This window comes from Mobula hypostoma, chromosome 8, assembly GCF_963921235.1.
Source record: "Mobula hypostoma chromosome 8, sMobHyp1.1, whole genome shotgun sequence".
Lineage (NCBI taxonomy): Eukaryota > Metazoa > Chordata > Chondrichthyes > Myliobatiformes > Myliobatidae > Mobula > Mobula hypostoma.
Window position 1 is genome coordinate 72,861,682 of NC_086104.1, and position 19,530 is coordinate 72,881,211.

General features: G+C 37.9%; 1 protein-coding gene across 2 annotated transcripts in view; it reads left to right on the forward strand.

Annotated features, from left to right (window-relative positions):
* The window catches only part of LOC134350634 (uncharacterized), a 75,423-nt gene that overhangs the window by 50,857 nt on the left and 5,036 nt on the right, over nt 1–19,530 (forward strand). For both annotated transcript variants that reach the window (XM_063056117.1, XM_063056118.1), the window contains 7 exons: nt 1,522–1,656; nt 4,355–4,504; nt 6,230–6,458; nt 7,758–7,959; nt 9,984–10,239; nt 15,312–15,415; nt 18,584–18,747. In XM_063056117.1, the coding sequence (XP_062912187.1) occupies nt 1,522–1,656; nt 4,355–4,504; nt 6,230–6,458; nt 7,758–7,959; nt 9,984–10,239; nt 15,312–15,415; nt 18,584–18,747 (1,240 nt within the window). The remainder of the gene's footprint in view (nt 1–1,521; nt 1,657–4,354; nt 4,505–6,229; nt 6,459–7,757; nt 7,960–9,983; nt 10,240–15,311; nt 15,416–18,583; nt 18,748–19,530) is intronic.

Consider the following 19,530-nt stretch of genomic DNA (forward strand, 5'->3'; position numbering starts at 1 on the left):
AATACATCTAAGTCAATCGCTTGCACCGTGCACTGTCCAATGGTACACAACAAGTCCAGGCGACAACACAGCAATGGTACATACTCAGTGCAGCTCCATTGCTATGGAGCGACTCGCTGATGGGATAGTCCTGCAGTACCTAAGTATCCAGCAGTAACTTGTGATTATTTTAAAAAAATTGTACAAGATTAACAAATATACCTTTGATTGGACCTGGAGTGGCCACTGTGTCCAAGCAGGCTGCCATCTTACCAGAAATTGTGGTCTAGCTGGGTGAAATGAACCATTTCTGTGTTGTAGATTCTAAGCAATTACAAAAAACAATATAATTATCATTTAAGAGTGTGATTAAGACCAACACCTGGGCATTTCTTAATTATTCATCAAGAAATGCAATTAAGGTAAGTTACTCAGCAAAATATTTCTTTAAGCAGGTTGGAAATTGTGTAGCTCAGTTCATTAGGCATATTGTTATATTTTATTTTGGGTACAGCTATGAATAAATCTGTAATCTACTTAGCAGTGAATGCATTGATTTAAACAAAAACTGAAAATGCTCAATGATATTTAAAAGGGTTGAAGTATATTTTAAGTCTGATCATCATAAATGTGAGTCAACTACACAAAACCATCTTTGTTGCTGAGACTCAGTAGATGGAAATTAATGGAGACTGGTAAGGAAACGAAGCATGCCAAGTTTATCCATCAAGGGCTTTTGATGTTGTGGGCAAGTCATAGTTTTCCCTTTATCTATTACAAGTAAGAATTAACTGGAGCAGTGCTATCCAATAAGTGCAAGAGGACTTGGCCTTAAATTTATCAAGACTCAACTATGAAAAGTAATTAGAAGTTATTTATGGCAAGATGATTTGAAGTTGAGAGAATTAATTTTTAAAGTTAATTAGAATAAATACATGGTTTATGTAATGCTGTGGGTGATTTGAAATAGTTTGACATAGTTAGGCAAGGTATAATAAATCTCTAGGTGAAAGAAAAAAGAAAGATGCTAGGTGTGGAGTGCAATAGGCTAGAGATAGACAGTGAACAAGTGGTGATATATCCATATCCTCAACTTGGGAATTGATATTTCCATGCTTGCTAAATTATATGGGTAAAACAAACAGTAAGGGAAATAGTGAAGAGAAGTTCTCTTGCTTTGGCGCATTATGTTAAATGGATTGTTGTACTTTTTAAGGGGAAGAAATTGAATATGTGAGCACTTAAGTTGGAAAACTGCTAAGGCTTTCCCTCCAGCCAATGACATCTCCATGTAAATGACAAAATTTTCTTGATGGAACAAAGGAAAACGAAGGAGCTCATGCAGTATAAATTCTCTCCCCCACTCTCCCCCCCCCCCCTTTACTATTTCTTGAAAATTTTGGTGGGGCAAACTATTGTGAGTGAATGTAAAATATTTACCAACATTTGAGGATTTTTGCAATCTTAGGCCAAGTAACTTAATCTAACATTCTGATCTGTGTACAAACGATGTAAACTTCCTGCTTCCTCATTTATCATCAGGTTCTATGCAGGTCTGGTTGTGTTGGATCGGGATAAAGGATTAGGTCCTCAGACACGATATGCTGTTCAATACCTACTGCAGGGTTTAGAACAATTACTGACTGACCTTGAATCTTTAGATCAGAACCCAGCAAGGTAAGGCTCCATATTTTGACGTAGTAACCTGATTTACATTCTACTCCACTTCTGAAATGTGGTTTCTGTCAAGTGAATGGAACTGAATTTCACAAGAAGAGTCAAAAGCATGGCAGCAAAATTTTTGGTGTATATAGTGCTACTTATGGAGATTTGAAACCCACTTATCACAAGAATGGGAAAGGAAAAAAATCAGCTGAACAAAGTTCCACAAAGATTTTGGAAAGTTGTAACTTTGGAACCTATTTCTATAGATTGAGAGAGAATACAAAGGAAGGCTGTTGATGAACTCCATTCCCATATAGTAAATATAAAGACAATTGTCAGAGGATTTGTTTATTGGCTCAGTATTGACAAAGGTATAGAAGACCTGACATTTCAACTATGGAAATAACACACAAGACCACCTCAGCAGTTTTGTATCGATTATTTTGTTAAGAAAAAGGACGAACAGCTTCTTACAATAATTGATAGCCATTTGGAAGTTGTTATAAGTATGTAGGGCTGTGAAGCGCCCTAGGCTGACAGTGAAAGGCATCCAACCTCTTTTTGCCATACTCGTAAATGTATTTTCACTAGATAAATAACATTTTGCAGTTTTATTTTATCCATTCAAACAATTCATAAACCACAATGGAATAAGGTGCCAGTTTACCTCTCCATACCCACCTTGCCTTAGATGGAGAAGCAAAAAGATCAGTTTCCATGGTAAAAAAGATATTGAAGAAACTAGTTACGGAAGATCAATTGACCATTATCATGAAACAATGACACAATATTTCTCCTAAGAAACAGATGAATCCCGCATTCCACAACAAGATATATTTATGGCTGAAATGACAATGGATACCAGACTCAGGGCACCATGCAACTTTGTCCAATCACAAATGAGAGAAAATCTGCAAATGCTGGAAACCTTCATTTAATTATATGACTTATAAAACCAACTGGCCGCACCAGTGATGATTTAGTGTGTCATATTAAGCGGGGGGGGGGGGTGAATACTTATGCAATCAATTATTTTGTGTTTTATACTTGTAATTAATTTAGATCACCTAGTAGAGATCTGTTCTCACTTTGACACGAAGGAATCTTTTTCTGTTGATCAGTGTCAAAAAAGCCAAATTAAATCCACTGTGATTCAATGTTGTAAAATAATAAAATATGAAAACTTAAAAGGGGTTGAATACTTTTTATAGGCACTAAATTGTCTGGTGTATTTTACCAATCATGTTATATCAGTGCCTTCTTGTTATAGCATTTCAGCCTATGGAAATGTCTATGTATTTACTCTATCTACACAGTTAATCATTTTAAACTCCTCCATCAAACTTCAGTCTATCCAGTAACCACAATTCTCATCCATGGGTCCACAAATTATATGCTACTGCATCCTCTTCAAACCTTTCATATCCCCAAAGTAAGGTAGTTGCAATTGGACAAAATGCTATAACATATACAAATTAGATGCTTTTACTTTGTGAAGTCCCAAAAAGCACCATACATAAATGATTCTAATCACTTCCTATATCTAATTATTACCAACATCATGCGCAGTTTCTGGAATTTGATATTCATACCTTTAAGAACTTTAACATGGCAACAGGATAATTAATGTTCCCATGTAAATAGGAAACAAAGAAATGTTGATTTCAAATGAAGAGTTGCATCACCTGTAAAAGTGCTTCAACACTTGCATGATGCAAAAACCTGTTTAAGCACTAGAGGAAGAATCCACTATAAGCTGCCTTTAGTGCTCAGCTGAGTAAGTAAATACTAAGAGTTTGCATTTCTGCAAGTTGTTTCACAGCAACAGGATGTTGACAAGTACTTAATAACCAAATGGTAAGTTTTTCAATGGAGGTAAATGTCAAATCCAATTGTACACCTGGTAAGGCTCCACAAGTGGCAACGTGACATGCTCAGAACAGATTTATCAATGCAAGAAATCAAATAGAAAAGGCAACATAAAGCTAGTGTCAGGTCTTTTAGAATACTATTTAACTGCTTGTTCTTCTTCAGTGCTCTACAAAAGTGATTTCTGAATCTTGTGTGAGCCATAATGTTACTAGGAGGGCCATGGACTTTGAATATCTATACCAGTCAAAATGATCACCCTTCATCAGTGTTTGATATTCTCTACCCGGTGTTCTATGATGGGTCAATTGTTAGTTCATTCAAAACAGCAGCAGATAAATATCTGTGCATTAAGGGATTTAAGGAAAATATCTCTAAGGTAGAAGATCAGCAATGATCTTGATGAATGGTGGGACAACTCCTACTATTTCTTATATTCTTATGTATAATGTTCTGTGGTTCTGAAACTCAGTGGCAAATATTATGAAAATTGGGAGTTCTAGCAGAAAGTTCAGTCATCTTTCGTGTGCATACATGAGCAGGAATCTAAATGACACTACAGAAGTACCTAGCGCTACCTAGGAGCCATTCCACACTACACATCTACTGACAGTGGTGTCTGGAATGAAATAATGAGGATGTATTTTTTCTAAGAAATGTTTTCCAGCTACACCAAGTTCTGTTAAGCAATTATTCTTCATGTTATTCCCAGACAGCAAATTGATTTATTTTATATAACCTCAATTACTAAATGTTAGTGTCAAAAATGTGGTAGCTGATTAATTATAACTATTTTTTGGTATATTGTATATAATATCTTTATCAATTCTTTTCATTCCAGTGAAGATGCACCATTTCTTCGAGCTTTAAATACATTTTCTCTTCTGAATATTCAGTTGCTCAGAGGAATATTCAGGCTAGGAACATTTCTCTTCAATCCACCTGCTGGACTGCCAGAAAAAACAATGGCACCTAAGCAAGTGCTTCACTTGTAAGTAGTAATATATCATTAGTTTTGCAATTGTATCAGATAACAACTTGTACATATTTCTAATGGTGTATAATCTAGTAACACCCCAAAAGTACATCACTGGATCGTTTACTGACAATAGTAACAATACTAAATCAAAGCAAAAAGTATGGTAACACAATCAAGCAAGGCTTGTGCATCAAGGAAATGTGTAATATATTGCTGAAGTATTTCATAAACCTGAATTAGTGGAAGAAAATACATCTGATTGCAATATTCATGTTAAAGATATTATGGACAGGAAAGATTATCCGAGTTTTTGAACTGTACATATTCCAATTAAGAGGCATGGCTAAATAAGAAAGGTGGATGCTGGGGGGAATTACAAAACAATGTTTTATTAGAGTACAGAATGCAGAGGACCTACCATAATTAATTTCACTGCTATTGATGTTAGAAGAAAAATATTAGAGATCCTTTAGTTAATGCATTTTTAGAAATTACTTCATAAGACATGGAAAATAAATAGAAAATTATACAAATAAAGTATTAGTATAATTGGATGGGTAGGAAGAGGCTCCTGTAGATTGTAAACTGTGGTATGGACTAACTGGGTTGAATTGCCTATTACTTTGTACTTCCTATGTAAATGTTGGCAAATAAGCAATGGCATTTCATGAGATTCTATTTGTTTTCCATGTATCAGTTTAACACACACATTCTACTGAAAATATACAGTTTAATTATCATACTGTTGTTTTAGTTGTTTATATTTTTTATTAAATGCATTTATATATGGTTAATAGAAAAATCAATGTGATCCTTTATCAGTTCAGAGGACCAGGAGATCTTGTGGAGAAAGCATAAATTCTAAAATTATCTCTAAGTGTTTACTGTTCACTGTTTACATGTAACCAAATCTGTGTTAGGTTGTCAAGCATATAGGCCATTTGCCCACAAGAGTTATCTGAGATCTGCACTACAACATAGTTAAGTACTAAAAGGATAGAAAAGAATCCAAAATGATTGAATACCATTGCTTTTAGAAATGTATTTAATAGAGAGCTGAAAGCATCCTCCATTAAGGATATGTTTAAAATTTAATTCATTTACAATACAACATTCCATAAAAGGAAATAAATAATACTATTTTTGCTGCTTTATTCCTTCTTCACCTTAAAGCAATAGGTCATGTCTAAATTGTTACCTCAGTAAGTTGCTTGAGCTACAATCTTTCATCACTATCTCATCTAAGATTCTTGAATGAAAGTCTTGTATGACTCAATACTTATTTAAATTCAGAAAACATGAATGCTAAGCCCAACATCAGAGGTATCACTTATCCAATGCACTGTTAAATTGTTTGTTATCTCAGTTGAAAGTGAAGTTGTGCAGAATAGCATACAAGTTTGACCAATGTTTACCCCTTAACTTTTTTATCTATATAAAAATAAGATTATCTAATTATTTATTTTATTGTAAGCTGTTGGAGCATGATGTATGCAAATTGGCTATATTTTCTACATTCCAGCAGTAACTATGCCTCAGCATAATTGATTGGCATTAATATGCTTTGAACGATCCTGAGACTCTGAAAGACAATATTGAATTCTCCTTGATGACTTTGTACTTCATTGTAGTCAGTTAATGACACTCACCTCATACAAGAAAGGCTAAGGAAATATTATTTAACTTTTTAAAATTTTAATTGACGAAGTCTTAATTAATTTTCTGTGTTGTTATCAGTTCTGTAGATTTAGCTGCCTGGGCTTTGTGTAAATATCCATATCGTGGATCTTTAAGTCAAAAATTGGAATGGCTGCTTCTTGAATCCCATTTAACCCTTTTAGAGTTGCATTCCAAAAAATCAAATCCGAATGAAGAGATGATCAGTAAAAGATGTCAGAATTTATCTTCACTATTAAAAAATACCAATATTCCAATCTGCAGTGAACTACTAGAGATGCAGCAAATGGTATGGACCATCAGGAATTACTGAAATTCACTTCAATATATTTATAATATAACACTGTTCATATGACCCATAATTTCACAATGTAAGATAAATTGTCTATGGTAATTATATTAATGTTTATAAATATTAATGCAATATTAATATTATTAATTTACCATACAACCATCCATTTCCATAATTAAGTTTGATATATTCTGCATTGTTATGTTAAAAGTATGGTAATAATGTTTTAGTCGTTAAACTGCCAGATGACTCACCCAGTGGGCCTGGGACCAATAACATAAAGATGTGACTTCAAATCCCACTATGACAAATGTGGAATGTAAATAAAATTAATAATAAATAATGAATAAGTAATACATTGAAAGAAAATAGTGGCTTGGGCGGTCAACCACTGCTGGCTGAATTGTGTGATAAGTAACTGCCAGACTGTTCAGCAGCAGATAAAGCAACCATCCTGACGGATAAACTTATTCCATAACATCCTCACCAGTCTACCTATTACACATATATTTTTTTGCATGACAGCATATGTGTGAATGACTTCCGAAGACTTCTTGTGGTATTGTTCTATCAAAGGCACTTTCAATATACCAAATGGCATTAGCTCAGAACCGATCTGACAGATCCTTTAGGATGCTCTGTAGATCAGTAGCAGCAGAAATATATATCCCTACAACCTGTATCCTTGTGGCCCAGCTTGTTCCTCACTCAACCATTTAGTCAAGCCAGGGGGTCGGCTCAGATGACTATGCCAGAAGTAGCAACAAGCATGTCTTAAAAATAACCTGACAAAGTTGCAAAATGGGAGTACTTACCAGGTAAGCAACATAACCAGCTTACTATAACCAGAGGTAATGATCCATAACCAAAATGTCATATCAAACCTCTGCAATTTTGCCATGTTTACTCACGAATAGTGGACAATTAAAGAGCTAAACAGGAGAAGAAAGTTCCAAGAACATTTTAGGTTTAGTAATTCCTCTGTGTAAAAATTTGTTCCTAAATTCTGTTTAGCAAAAGGTTTTAACTTATGGTGCTGCATAACCACATGAAACAATAGAATATGATCCAAATTAATATATTTAGTATCTGTGGCCATTAATTAGTGCCTGAGCAAACATTTGCGATACATATATAAAATTCCCATCAGTAGGGTACCAATAAATAACTCTGCTTGTAATATTTGATATCCATGTTGCGATCTATGAAATGTTAAGATCAACATTACCACTCAGTTGCTTGAAGTTTGGTGGAAGGCTGGCAGATCTCTACAATAACGAAATCCTCTTTTTATAGGTGTGCCAATTAAGAGTAGAAACAACTCCCTGTGACAGTAATGCTCTCTACATGCTTGGCTTGGCACAGATGGTTGAATATGACAATGAGTCTTCTCCAGCAAAAGCCAAACAACTGATTGAAGATGCTTGCTTAAGCTTCAAAGCCAGTATTAGCATGGAGAACAAACCAATATCTGGGAAACCACCAGTAGAACTAACTAGTAAGTCAATAGTTCTACATTTCTATACATTTATGTGATATGATGAGAATACAATATATTATAAAGCTTGAAGGAATGGCAAAGAAGGAACTTGGAATTATGCACCTTGATTTCCCAAACAGCCAACTTTAGAAATCTTTTGTGGCATATATATATAACATTTATTTGCATGATGTAAAATCCCACAAAAGGACACATAATGAAGGATTAATATGCTTTTTCTATTATCATGCACTTCTCCTCATACACTTCTTTATCATTGGCAGAGTTCTGGTCTGACTATGTCGACTGCTGTCTCCAAAGGGAGGAGTGAAGACAGAAGGGACCAGATCCTGTGATTCTGTGTCTGTCAGTGTCTCAGCACCAGGTTTAAAGGTTGATACAATGAATCTGAATACCATCCAGAAATTGCTCTGTCTCTGTTTCTGGACATGAAGGAATCTCTTGTGTGCTATTTCTGTTTTCCTGTAGGAAAGGGATCTGTTCACACAATATACTCTCTGTTAACACAGTGGATGTGCAGAATTTCTGTTCATGAAAAATAGGGAGTTGCTCATGCACATAAACCAAATCAGAGGGTACAGGACATCAATATGAAAGATTGGTTGCAAACCTGGAAAAATTTATAATTCTCCTGCAGTAGCACTCGTATCTACAAACGTTTTACATTGATGAAGTGCTTTGAGAGGTTGATTATGGCTAGAATCAAATCCTGCCTCAGCAAGGACCTGGACCCACTGCAATTTGCCCATTGCAACAACAGGCAACAGTGGACACGATCACGCTGGCTCTCCACGTGCCCTTGTATCACCTGGACAACACATATAGCTATGTCAGGATGCTGTTCATTGACTACAGCTCAGCATTTAACACTATCGTTCCTACAATTCTGATCAAAAGCTCCAAAACATGGGCCTCTGTACCTCTCTGTGCAACTGGACCCTTGACTTCCTAACTGGAAGACCACAATCTGTGAAGATTGGAAATAACATCGCCACCTCACTGACCATCAACACTGGTGAACCTCAGGGATGTGGACTTAGCCCACTGTTCTACTCTCTCTACACCAATGACTATGTGGCATGGCACAGCTTAAATGCCATCTATAAATTTGGTGATGATAAAACGATTGTTGGCAATATCTCAGATGGTGTCGAGAGTTTATACATCTTCCAGTAAGATGGCGGCGCGTTTGATCACAGTGGCTTCTATGGGGTATCCAAAAGGTGCTACTGTCATATTTAAATGTATTTCTAATGATCACAAGGTCCTACTGGATATTAAGAATTTAAAGCACTGCAAGTCCACCCCATCAACAAGTTGCTCGCTAGCGGAAAAAATGAAGGAGCTGCGCAGAATGCTACTGCCTGAGTCGAAGGAAGCTTATAGTAATGGTGACTGACAGCCTTGGTCTCTCTTCTTGTGATGGCAAGACCCTTTTGAACATTGTTAATGTGGAATGCAGTAAGTTTGATTTACTGATTCATTGGAAGAGAGCAGGAGCAAAGCCTTGGTCATAGCAAGGACGAGGCCTCAAGCCATGGTGTCGACTGTCTACAGCACAGGAGAGGGCTGATGTAGCCGGTGTGCTCCATTGGGATGGAGTAGTATTACAGACGGCTGCAATTCTAGCTGTTGCAGTACAGTGTATGACACTATCAAGGAGAAAAGCTCAAATGGTTGACAACATACCTCCTGTAATGTTGAGTCTGTTGGAAGTCCATTGTCTCAGTCCCAGAGGAATTTCTAGTGACAACACTGTAGGCCCAACCATTTTCAGCCTCATCAATGACCTTCTTTCCAAAATAAAATCGCAAGCAGGATGCTTTCTGAATGTATTTTTCTATTTGCAATCCCTTAGAAAAAGAACTAATTCACACCAGCTTGCAGAAGACCTAGACGATATTTAGACATGGGATCATAAACTGAAATTGCATGCAAAGTAAAAGAAAACATGGAGAAATAACAATATTAAATAATAATGTGTCATGACATGACTGAACATTTGTTTTTCACTCCTTCAGAACAGAAATGGTGGCAGGATTTTAAACTGGAAGAAAGCCAAAAGGTTCAGCAGCAGGACCGACAGGAAAAGCAGAGGGTCGAGGAGGAGCAGGAGCAGCCAGGAGTAAAAAGTGAAAACATTACACCTACTGCTGCTGCAAGAGGTGGATCTGCCAGAGGCAGAGGCACAGGCACTTCCACAAGAGGATCCACTGTACCATCAAAAACAACCCTTCCAGGCCGTGGTAGAGCAAGCGAGATGCCCAAAGGTGCCAGGTAAACGGTCTGAGTGTGTGTGTGTGTGTGTATACATAGATAGTACAGTGCAGAAGTCTTAGGCTGCCCAGATTTTTTTGTATAAATTTTGTTTAAGATTTTTTTGTCTTTCCCGCGTTAGTAGAAAAGAGCAAATTTTAGATTTCCAAACATTCATTTTTTCAAAAAGATTAAATGTTACGTGGAAATTTTTGAATTTCATTGAAGAAAGTAACATATTAAGTAATAGACCACTTTTCAAATAAAAACTTGATTACTTTGTAGGTATATAGCCCAGAGCATGATTAAACAAAGATAGCAAACAGGTACTAATGATCAATGAGTTGAGTGAACTAAACTGATTAAAGTGAAGCAGAAATGGGTGTAGAAGGAATCAAACTGAGTGACTCAAACAGGAGGCAGTTTGTCGGTAGAACAGCTGGAGAGCATTTCGTGGATGAGTGGCTGCATCCAACAGTGAAGCACGGTGGAGGTTCCCTGCAGGTTTGGAGCTGCATTTCTGTGAATGAAGTTGGTGATCAGGTCGGAAGTATTGGAATCCTCATTGCTGAGAAGTACAAGCAGATTCTCGCCCATCACGCAGTACCATCTGGGAGGAGTCTGATTGGTTCACACTTCATTCTGCAGCAGGACAATGACCTCAAACACACGACCAAGGTTATAAAGATCTATTTTCAGTGAAAAGAAGAACATTGAGTCCTGCAACAGATGGTACGGCCTCCATAGAGCCCTGATTAAGATGGTGCTGGTGAAGCCCATCGACTGATTACTGGCAGAAAACAAAACAAAGAATACAAATACCTTATTAACAACACTTTTTTTTGTAAAAGTTATGGTAAACAATCACTGCAAACAATGGAGAAGCGAGCAAAGGCAAGGCTGAGTTGAGGGCCAATGTGTGCTGGTCGAGGCAAAGTCAGGGCAAGGTCAAAGCAAAGCTGCATTGAACAGAGCAGAGCAAAGTTGGAGCGGAGGAGTAACAGATTCAAAGCCAGTCCACCGAAACCAAAGGATGAGGTTTGGTCGATTTAAGTGGCAGGCCAATTTGGAAACGTCAGGTACAGGCTGAAAAGTGGTGGCAGGATCCAAGCCCAGAACATATCAATACGACAGGGCTCGTATCCTAGTGCGAGGAACGACCCAGTGTTTGGATGATTTAAACAGCAGGCCATTTGGATTGAAAAGGCAGAGTGCTGGGACAAGAAGCAAGGGTTGGGCTGGTTCTGCTCACTGCTCTGTGATGTTTACTTGGCTCTGTGTTGAGCTGAGGCTGTGGCCTGCTCCAACTACTCTGGGTTCCCTGTCTGAGGGCTTTGTGTCGTTTACTCCACTCTGCACCAAGCTGTGATCTGCTCCAGCTGCTCCTGGTTTTATGTCTATGGACTCATTTTTGTTCTAAATGCTATTTGCTTACTTTCATTGTTTGCACAAATTGTCTTTTCTCTCTCTGGACATTGGGTGCTTGATTTTTCTTTTGTGGGTTCTTTTAGGATTCTTGCTTTTGTAGCCACCTGTAGAGAGACAAATGACAAGATTGAATAACATATGCATACTTATATAATAAATATACTTTGATCTCAACATCATTGAAGCTGTCTGGGATTACCTGGTGCCAGAAACAAGTGAGACAGCTAAAGTATGCAGAAGAACTGTGGCAAGTTCTCCAAGATGCTTGTAACAACCTACCAGCCATTTTCTTATAAAACTACACAAGTGTACGTAAGAGAATTGATACAGTTTTAGAGACAAAGGGCAGTCACATCAAATATTGATTTGATTTAGTTTTTTACTATTTACTTCACTTTGTAGTAATTCGGGTGATATTCAGAAGCTTTTCATTTCAATACTTTTGAAAGCATCTATGATTTATGGATATTTTTACATGTACCTAAGACTTCTGCGTATGTATATAAAGAAAAAAGAGGCAAGAATTAACGTTAATATTATTGCATATTATAAATATTCTATACACCTTTCAGATAACTAAACATATTCCCGTTCTCTGACCAGAAATGTTCACATGAATTCACTTTTCCTAATCTAGTTTGATTAAAATGCCATCTCTTTCAAATGCCTTTTTCATTCTTAGTTGTTTTCCCCTGGCCATTTGAAAGGGAATTGAAACACATTTCTTTGTTCTCTCAAAATTTCATATGTTGGGTGTTTTTTATTCACAGTGGTGAATGTGGAAAGAGGCATGAGAAATCTTTGGTTAGGGAATTCCAAGATTGATTTACTGGGGAAATGAGTCACAGTACAGAAAGTGGAAGAGGTATATTTAAATAAGGAATTTGTTGGGCCTGTTATCCATCTGGAAAGTATCAAAGTACCCAAGTGACATCTATGTTTGTCTTTCTAGGCAAAACAAATTAAGGTAACAAGTGTGACACAAAGGTAACCTGCTTCTTAAAATTTTGAGAACACACAATGGTAAGAGCTTGCTGCATTTGGACAGGAACTGCTTTCCTGATTGTGGCCTCAGTAGAATTTTCAAGTGATTCACAGATTCATTAAGCATGCCTACGAGGCAAAATAATATACCCATTTGAAAAATATAATCTATCTGCTATTTAGACGATATGTAATCATTTTATTCAGAGTTTGTGGATAAATTGTTTAAAAGCTTTTTAACAATAGCTTCTATCTATAAAACACCTTTTACAAAGAAAGGCTTATCAGAGGGGTGTTATCAGATAAAAAACTGATGCTAGGTCAGATACACAAATATGACAGTTGGCTACAAGCTTGATAGCTAAAGACCCAGCTGTTCACAGTGGAGTGATTACATTTGGAGATATCATAAGGCCAATGTTAGGTGAGCACTGCCATCACAGGCTGTTACAGGGCTGAATAAGATTGCAGAGGTAAGCAGAGACAAGAGCATGTATAGCTTTGAAAACCACTCTAAGTTATTGATCTAACTTATGTAGATCTATAGGCACTGTCAACCACCTTTTTGCTACATCTTATGACAAATAGCAATTAATTCAGTGTGGATTGGTCATAAGCCTGTTTATTTTACCTGCAGTGAGGGAAGACTAGCACTGCACAAGAGACAGTGATGGCTTCAAATTAACAGACAGCATAGTCACTCCTTTATACATAAGTGTTGGTTACCTGTGCCTCAGTTCAAGGACAGGGTGCATTCTATTCGTTTGCTTTATCAGTGTATTTGATATTCTTCCAGTAACCAAATCCGCTTGTTTTTCTGCAATTTGTCATATACTCGGGATTCATTAGCATAATGTTGCATGGCAGAGTACGGGCTCCATTTTGTTACAGGCAAGATTGCTATTCTAGAGACTATAAGACAGAGGTACAGAATTAGGCCATTCAGCCCATCAAGTCTGCTCCACCATTCCATCATAGCTGATCCTGAATCCCATTCAACCCCATACACCTGCCTTCTCGCCATAATGTTTGATGCCCTGAACAATCAGAAAACTATCAATTTTCACCTTAAATATATCCACAGTCTTGGCCTCCACAGCTGTCTGTGGCAGGGCATTTCACAGATTCACTACTCTCTGGCTAAAAAACTTCCTCCTTATCTCTGTTCTAAAGGGTCGCCCATCAATTTTGAGGCTGTGCCCTCTAGTTCTGCATACCCCCACCATAGGAAACATCCTCTCCACATCTACTTCATCTAGTTCCTTCAACTTTCAATAGATTTCAATGAGATTCCCCCCCCCCCCACGTTCTTCTAAATTCCAGTGAGTTCAGGCCCAAAGCTGCCAAATGCAGCTTGGCTACTGTAGGGGTGACCAGGTGGGTGTTTTGCAAAAATAGATTTGGACAGCTGTTAGAAGTTCGAGGGATGCCTGTCAAGTGGGAGGGGGGAGTTTTAAACGTGATAGAGAGAGTTCAAGGTCATCCTGCTCTTGTTTGAGGGAGAGGTAAGGTGGGCCTGTTAGGGAAACCTGGCTGACAAGGTTCTGGTCAGGGAAAAGGAGGAGGCAGCCAAAATTCAACAGTAGTAGGAGAGACAGAATATATTTGTATTTGAAAAGGCAAGGATTGATCAGGGATAGTTTGGATGGCTTTGTGCATGGGAAATCATGTCTTACAAATTTGATTGATTTTTTTGAAGAGGATTACTGAGAGCAGGGCAGTAGACATTGTTAACATAGAATTTAGTATGGTTTTTGACAAGGTCCTGTATGGTGGCTGGTCCAGAAGATTAGAACATATGGATCCAGGCTATCTAATTGGATACAAAATTGGCTTAGTGGAAGGAGACACTGGGTTGTAAAGGAGGGTTGTTTTTCCAGCTGGAGGCCTGTGACCAGTGGTACGTCACAGGAATCTGTTCTCTGTTGTTTTCATATGCATTAACTATTTGCTTGAGAACTTAAGTGTCATGATTAGTAACTTTGCAGATGACACCAAATTTAGTGGTGTGATGGATTATGCAAAATATTATCTAAAGTTACATCAATATCAAGATCAACCATTGCAAAGGAACGGCAATGGTATTTAATGCAGAGAAGTACAAAGTTTAACTTTGGGAAGTTAAACTAGGGCATGACATACTCAGTGAATGGCAGAGCCATGGAAAATGCTATTGAACCAAGTGACCTAGAGGTACAAGTGCATTATTCCCTGAAAGTGGTATCATAGATAGACAAGGTGTAAAGGAGGTGTAGAACATGCTTGCTTTCATTGGTAAGATAATTGAGTAAATGAATTATAATATCATGTTATGGCTTTACAAGATGTTGCTTAGACCATTCTTGAAATACTGGGTGCATTTCTGGTTGCCATAACTATAGAATGGGTGTGATTAAACTAGGCAGGATATGTGTGTGTATAATAGGTTTGATTTAATGAGGGTTCAATTCTTGCCGCTGTCTGTAAGAAATTTGTACGTTTCCTCAGGGTGCTCCAGTTTCTTCCCACAGTCCGAAGATGTACTAATTGGTAATTTAGTTGGTCATTGTAAATTGTTCCATGATTAGGCTAAGGTTAAGTTGGGGGTTGCTGGGCAGTGCAGCTCAAAGGGCCAGAAGGGCCTACTCTATTAATATAGTGTTGTGTTTGATATGATAAATATGTTTTGAATTTTCCACCAGGGGGCGTGCCATTACCAAACCTGCTCCTGCTCCTGCTCCTGCTCCTGCTGGCAAAACAACTGAAAAGACATCTGCTAAAGATACAAACCAGACTGCCATGACTTGTAAGAAGCAAAAGGAACTTTAAAAGAAATGCCTTGCATTTATAACAGAGTCTTTGGAATAATATAATGATTATGTTTTACTTTAGGGAGACACCATAAGACCATAACACAAAGGAGCAGAAGTAGGCCATTCAGCCCATCGAGTCTGCTCTGCCATTTTATCATGAGCTGATCCATTCTCCCATTTAGTCCCACTCCCCCGCCTTCTCACCATAACCTTTGATGCCCTGGCTACTCAATCTCTGCCTTAAATACACCCAATGACTTGGCCTCCACAGCCGCCCGTGGCAACAGATTCCATAGATTCACCATCCTCTGGCTAAAAAAATTTCTTCGCATCTCTGTTCTGAATGGGCGCCCTTCAATCCTTAAGTCATGTCCTCTCGTACTAGACTCCCCCATCATGGGAAACAACTTTGCCACATCCACTCTGTCCATGCCTTTCAACATTCAAAATGTTTCTATGAGGTCCCCCCTCATTCTTCTAAATTCCAAGGAATACGGTCCAAGAGCGGACAAACGTTCCTCATATGTTAACCCTCTCATTCCCGGAATCATTGCAGTGAATCTTCTCTGTACCCTCTCCAACGTCAGTACATCCTTTCTTAAATAAGGAGACCAAAACTGCCCACAGTACTTCAAGTGAGGTCTCACCAGTGCCTTATAGAGCCTCAACATCACAGCCCTGCTCCTATACTCTATTCCTCTAGAAATGAATGCCAACCTTGCATTCGCCTTCTTCGCCACTGACTCAACCTGGAAGTTAACCTTGTGTATCCTGCACGAGGACTCCCAAGTCCCGTTGCATCTCAGAACTTTGAATCCTCTCCCCATTTAAATAATAGTCTGCTCGTTTATTTCTTCTGCCAAAGAGCATAACCATATACTTTCCAACATTGTATTTCATTTGCCACTTCTTTGCCCATTCTTCCAATCTATCCAAGTCTCTCTGCAGACTCACTGTTTCCTCAGCACTACCGGCCCTTCCACCTATCTTCGTATCATCAGCAAACTTAGCCACAAAGCCATCTATTTGCTGATGATACGAAGATAGGTGGAGACACTACAGACTGCAGATGCTGGAATTGTCAACATATCAGTCCTGATGCAGGCTTTCAACCCAAAGGCTCATACATCCTTCCGCACCCCCACAGATGCTACTCAACCTGCTGAGTTCTTCCTGCAGACTATTTGGTGTTTTACTTTATTAATTTTTAATATTTGAAATAGAAACATAGAAACATAAAAAACCTGCAGCACAATACAGGCCCTTCAGCCCACAAAGCTGTGCCGAACATGTCCTTACCTTAGAACTACCTAGGCTTACCCATAGCCCTCTAATTTTTTAAGCTCCATGTACCTATCTAGGAGTCTCTTAAAAGACCCTATTGTTTCTGCCACTGGCAGCCCATTCCACGCACTCAGCACTCTCTGTGTAAAAAAAAACGTACCCCTTTCATCTCTGTACCTACTTCCAAGCACCTTAAAACTATGCCCTCTCGTGCTAGCCATTTCAGCCCTGGGAAAAAGCTTCTGACTATTCCAACGATCAATGCCTCTCATTATCTTGTATACCTCCATCAGGTCACCTCTCATCCTCCGTCGCTCCAAGGAGAAAAGGCTGAGTTCACTTAACCATAGATAATATTTTAAAGAATTTGGCTATGTTCTGTCCAGACTATGTACATTCAGCCTGTGTTTGCATTTGTGATCAATAAATGGAAATTGCATGTAATTTTCAAATTGCCATTCTGTGTGAGGGAAGAGTTTCAATTTCACTTGCACTAGTTTTGAAACTTGGCGCAAAATGTCAGCTGTGTACTCTTTTCCATAGATGTTGCCTGGCCTGCTGAGTTCCTCAGAAACAAGAGAAAATCTGCAGTTGCTGGAAATCCAAGCAACACATACAAAATGCTGGAAGAACTCTGCAGGCCAGGCAGCATCTATGGCAATGAGTAAATAGTCAATGTTTCAGGCCGAGACCCTTCATCAGGATTGTTGCCACCAGTCTCTCTGCACGCTGATTTCTTCTTTTGAAACAGGTCCTTCCAAAATACTCATGATAGATAGGAAATTATGAAAGAACTCTTAGGAGAATCACTTTACCTTTTATATTTCTGCCTATTATTTCATCCATATTTGATTTATAGAGAGCTTGTACTTGGGACTCAACACATATAGTCATATTGTAGTGATGTGCTCGAAGAATCATCTGGTCGAGAATGAAAAAATGCACTATCAACTTTGAACTAAAAAAAGGCTTAATTTTAGCTCAGAAAATCTCATTGATTCATTGTTGATAAACCTTCCTATGTATCTTCTTTCTCAAATTACATTAATGTTCATTTTAACTGTGATCTTTAACATAGTTTACTTTACATTTCTCTATATTTATATGCAGTATGTATGCATATTCATGTGTATGGAAGCAAAATATTCAAATTGCATTTATTAATTTTCAAGTATCCACAACTTTTCAAATTATATCATAAAACATTGCTTATCCATGATTTTGAATTTTGTTCATCTTGAAGTTAAAAATCTGACTGTTCAGATTCATCATGGCATGTACATAGTTAGCATCTGTGCAGCCTATTGTTCTTGATATATGAACCCAAACTTAACAACAGAGGATTGATAGTTGAGTGAGAGTAAATAATCTGTTCAGTCTACCTTCATTTAGAACTATATCTGTGGATACAGGCTACAAATTGTATGCCAGAAGTATAACTATTTGTGCTATATCTGATTGCATTTAAATGACAATAATTGCTCTAGCATATTATGAATTCTTTTTTCCAAAGAAGAATTCTAAATGTAAAGTAGATTCAATCACTTGCTACATTTGAGCAGACCATAAATATTACCACTATATTTTCCTCTCTGCTAGCTTCCACTACTCCTTTCAGGTTTTCTCTACTCTTTTCAGTTAGAGTCTATGAAATGTTCTATTGTGAGGTGCAATCTATGTTGTTATGTATTTGCATAAATTTTTATCTCTCTTGTTAAAATAGAATGGCTGTTTAACACATACATGGTAAATGTGAAATTGCTCCTTATCAGTCAATTGTTTATTTACAATCTGAATATAAAGATATTAAGACAAATAAGCGTCTTTGATAAAAATAATCAAACAAGTAACAACTTTCTTTCTCTTACGTTGTCTAGCCAGTAACGCAGCTCAGACTGCTCATTCACGACAGATTTCCTCAGGCATAAATCGAGTTTCCTTTGCAAGTCGTTTAGGATTGGCTCGCGCTTTAACACGCATTGATGAAACATCTGCTGATGCTCAACGTTATTACAATGAAGTAATTAAAATGGCGCCAGAGGTAGTACAAGCTTATCCTTTCAATGTTTTCAATAATTGAATCTCCGGATGTCCAAAGATCATGCAGTACCACATATTTCAAGGTATCTTTACTAATTCCAAATTAAATGGGATGCCAGATCAATAGGGAACACAGTGACCCACATTACATTTGACTTGATCTTGTGAGTTTCAATCCAATAAATATGTCCATCTGTCTGGACCTGGTGAGGGAATGACATGGTTGGTTGATTGGGAGTGTTGACTCACAATGCTATCATATCACATGGACTCAAGTATGAGAGAAATGCCATCAATGCTTGGAACATTCAAATCACCTGGCAGAATAGGGAAGGCTATGCCAGTATCTTCTCTCAAAACAATGTTCACAACATCAAAGCTTCAGTCACACTCAACCAGTTCCAGTAAGCAGCAAGATCTTCCCAAACCACATTCCCAAAACAAGCAGTCAGCTCCAAGCTCTGGTATCAGAAAGATTACCAAAATGAAACAGAGAATTATTCAAGTATGGTCTGAAAGCATCCTTAAAATAAATAATTCTTTGCTAGCACATGGAAGCCCTAGCTCATTACAGCCCAAAATGGGGAAGCATTTAACAAAGGCAGTCTTCCAAAACAGTAACATGAAGAGGCCGTACAAAATAGTGGAAGGAGTGTAAAATAGCCACACATCTGCATCTCCTGCCCCTCCTGTGGCAGAGTCTATGGATTCTACATTTGACTGGAGTCAAGAAACCTAAGTATGTGAGTCTTCCTGAGAAGCATGAGTGATTCATTTAATATTC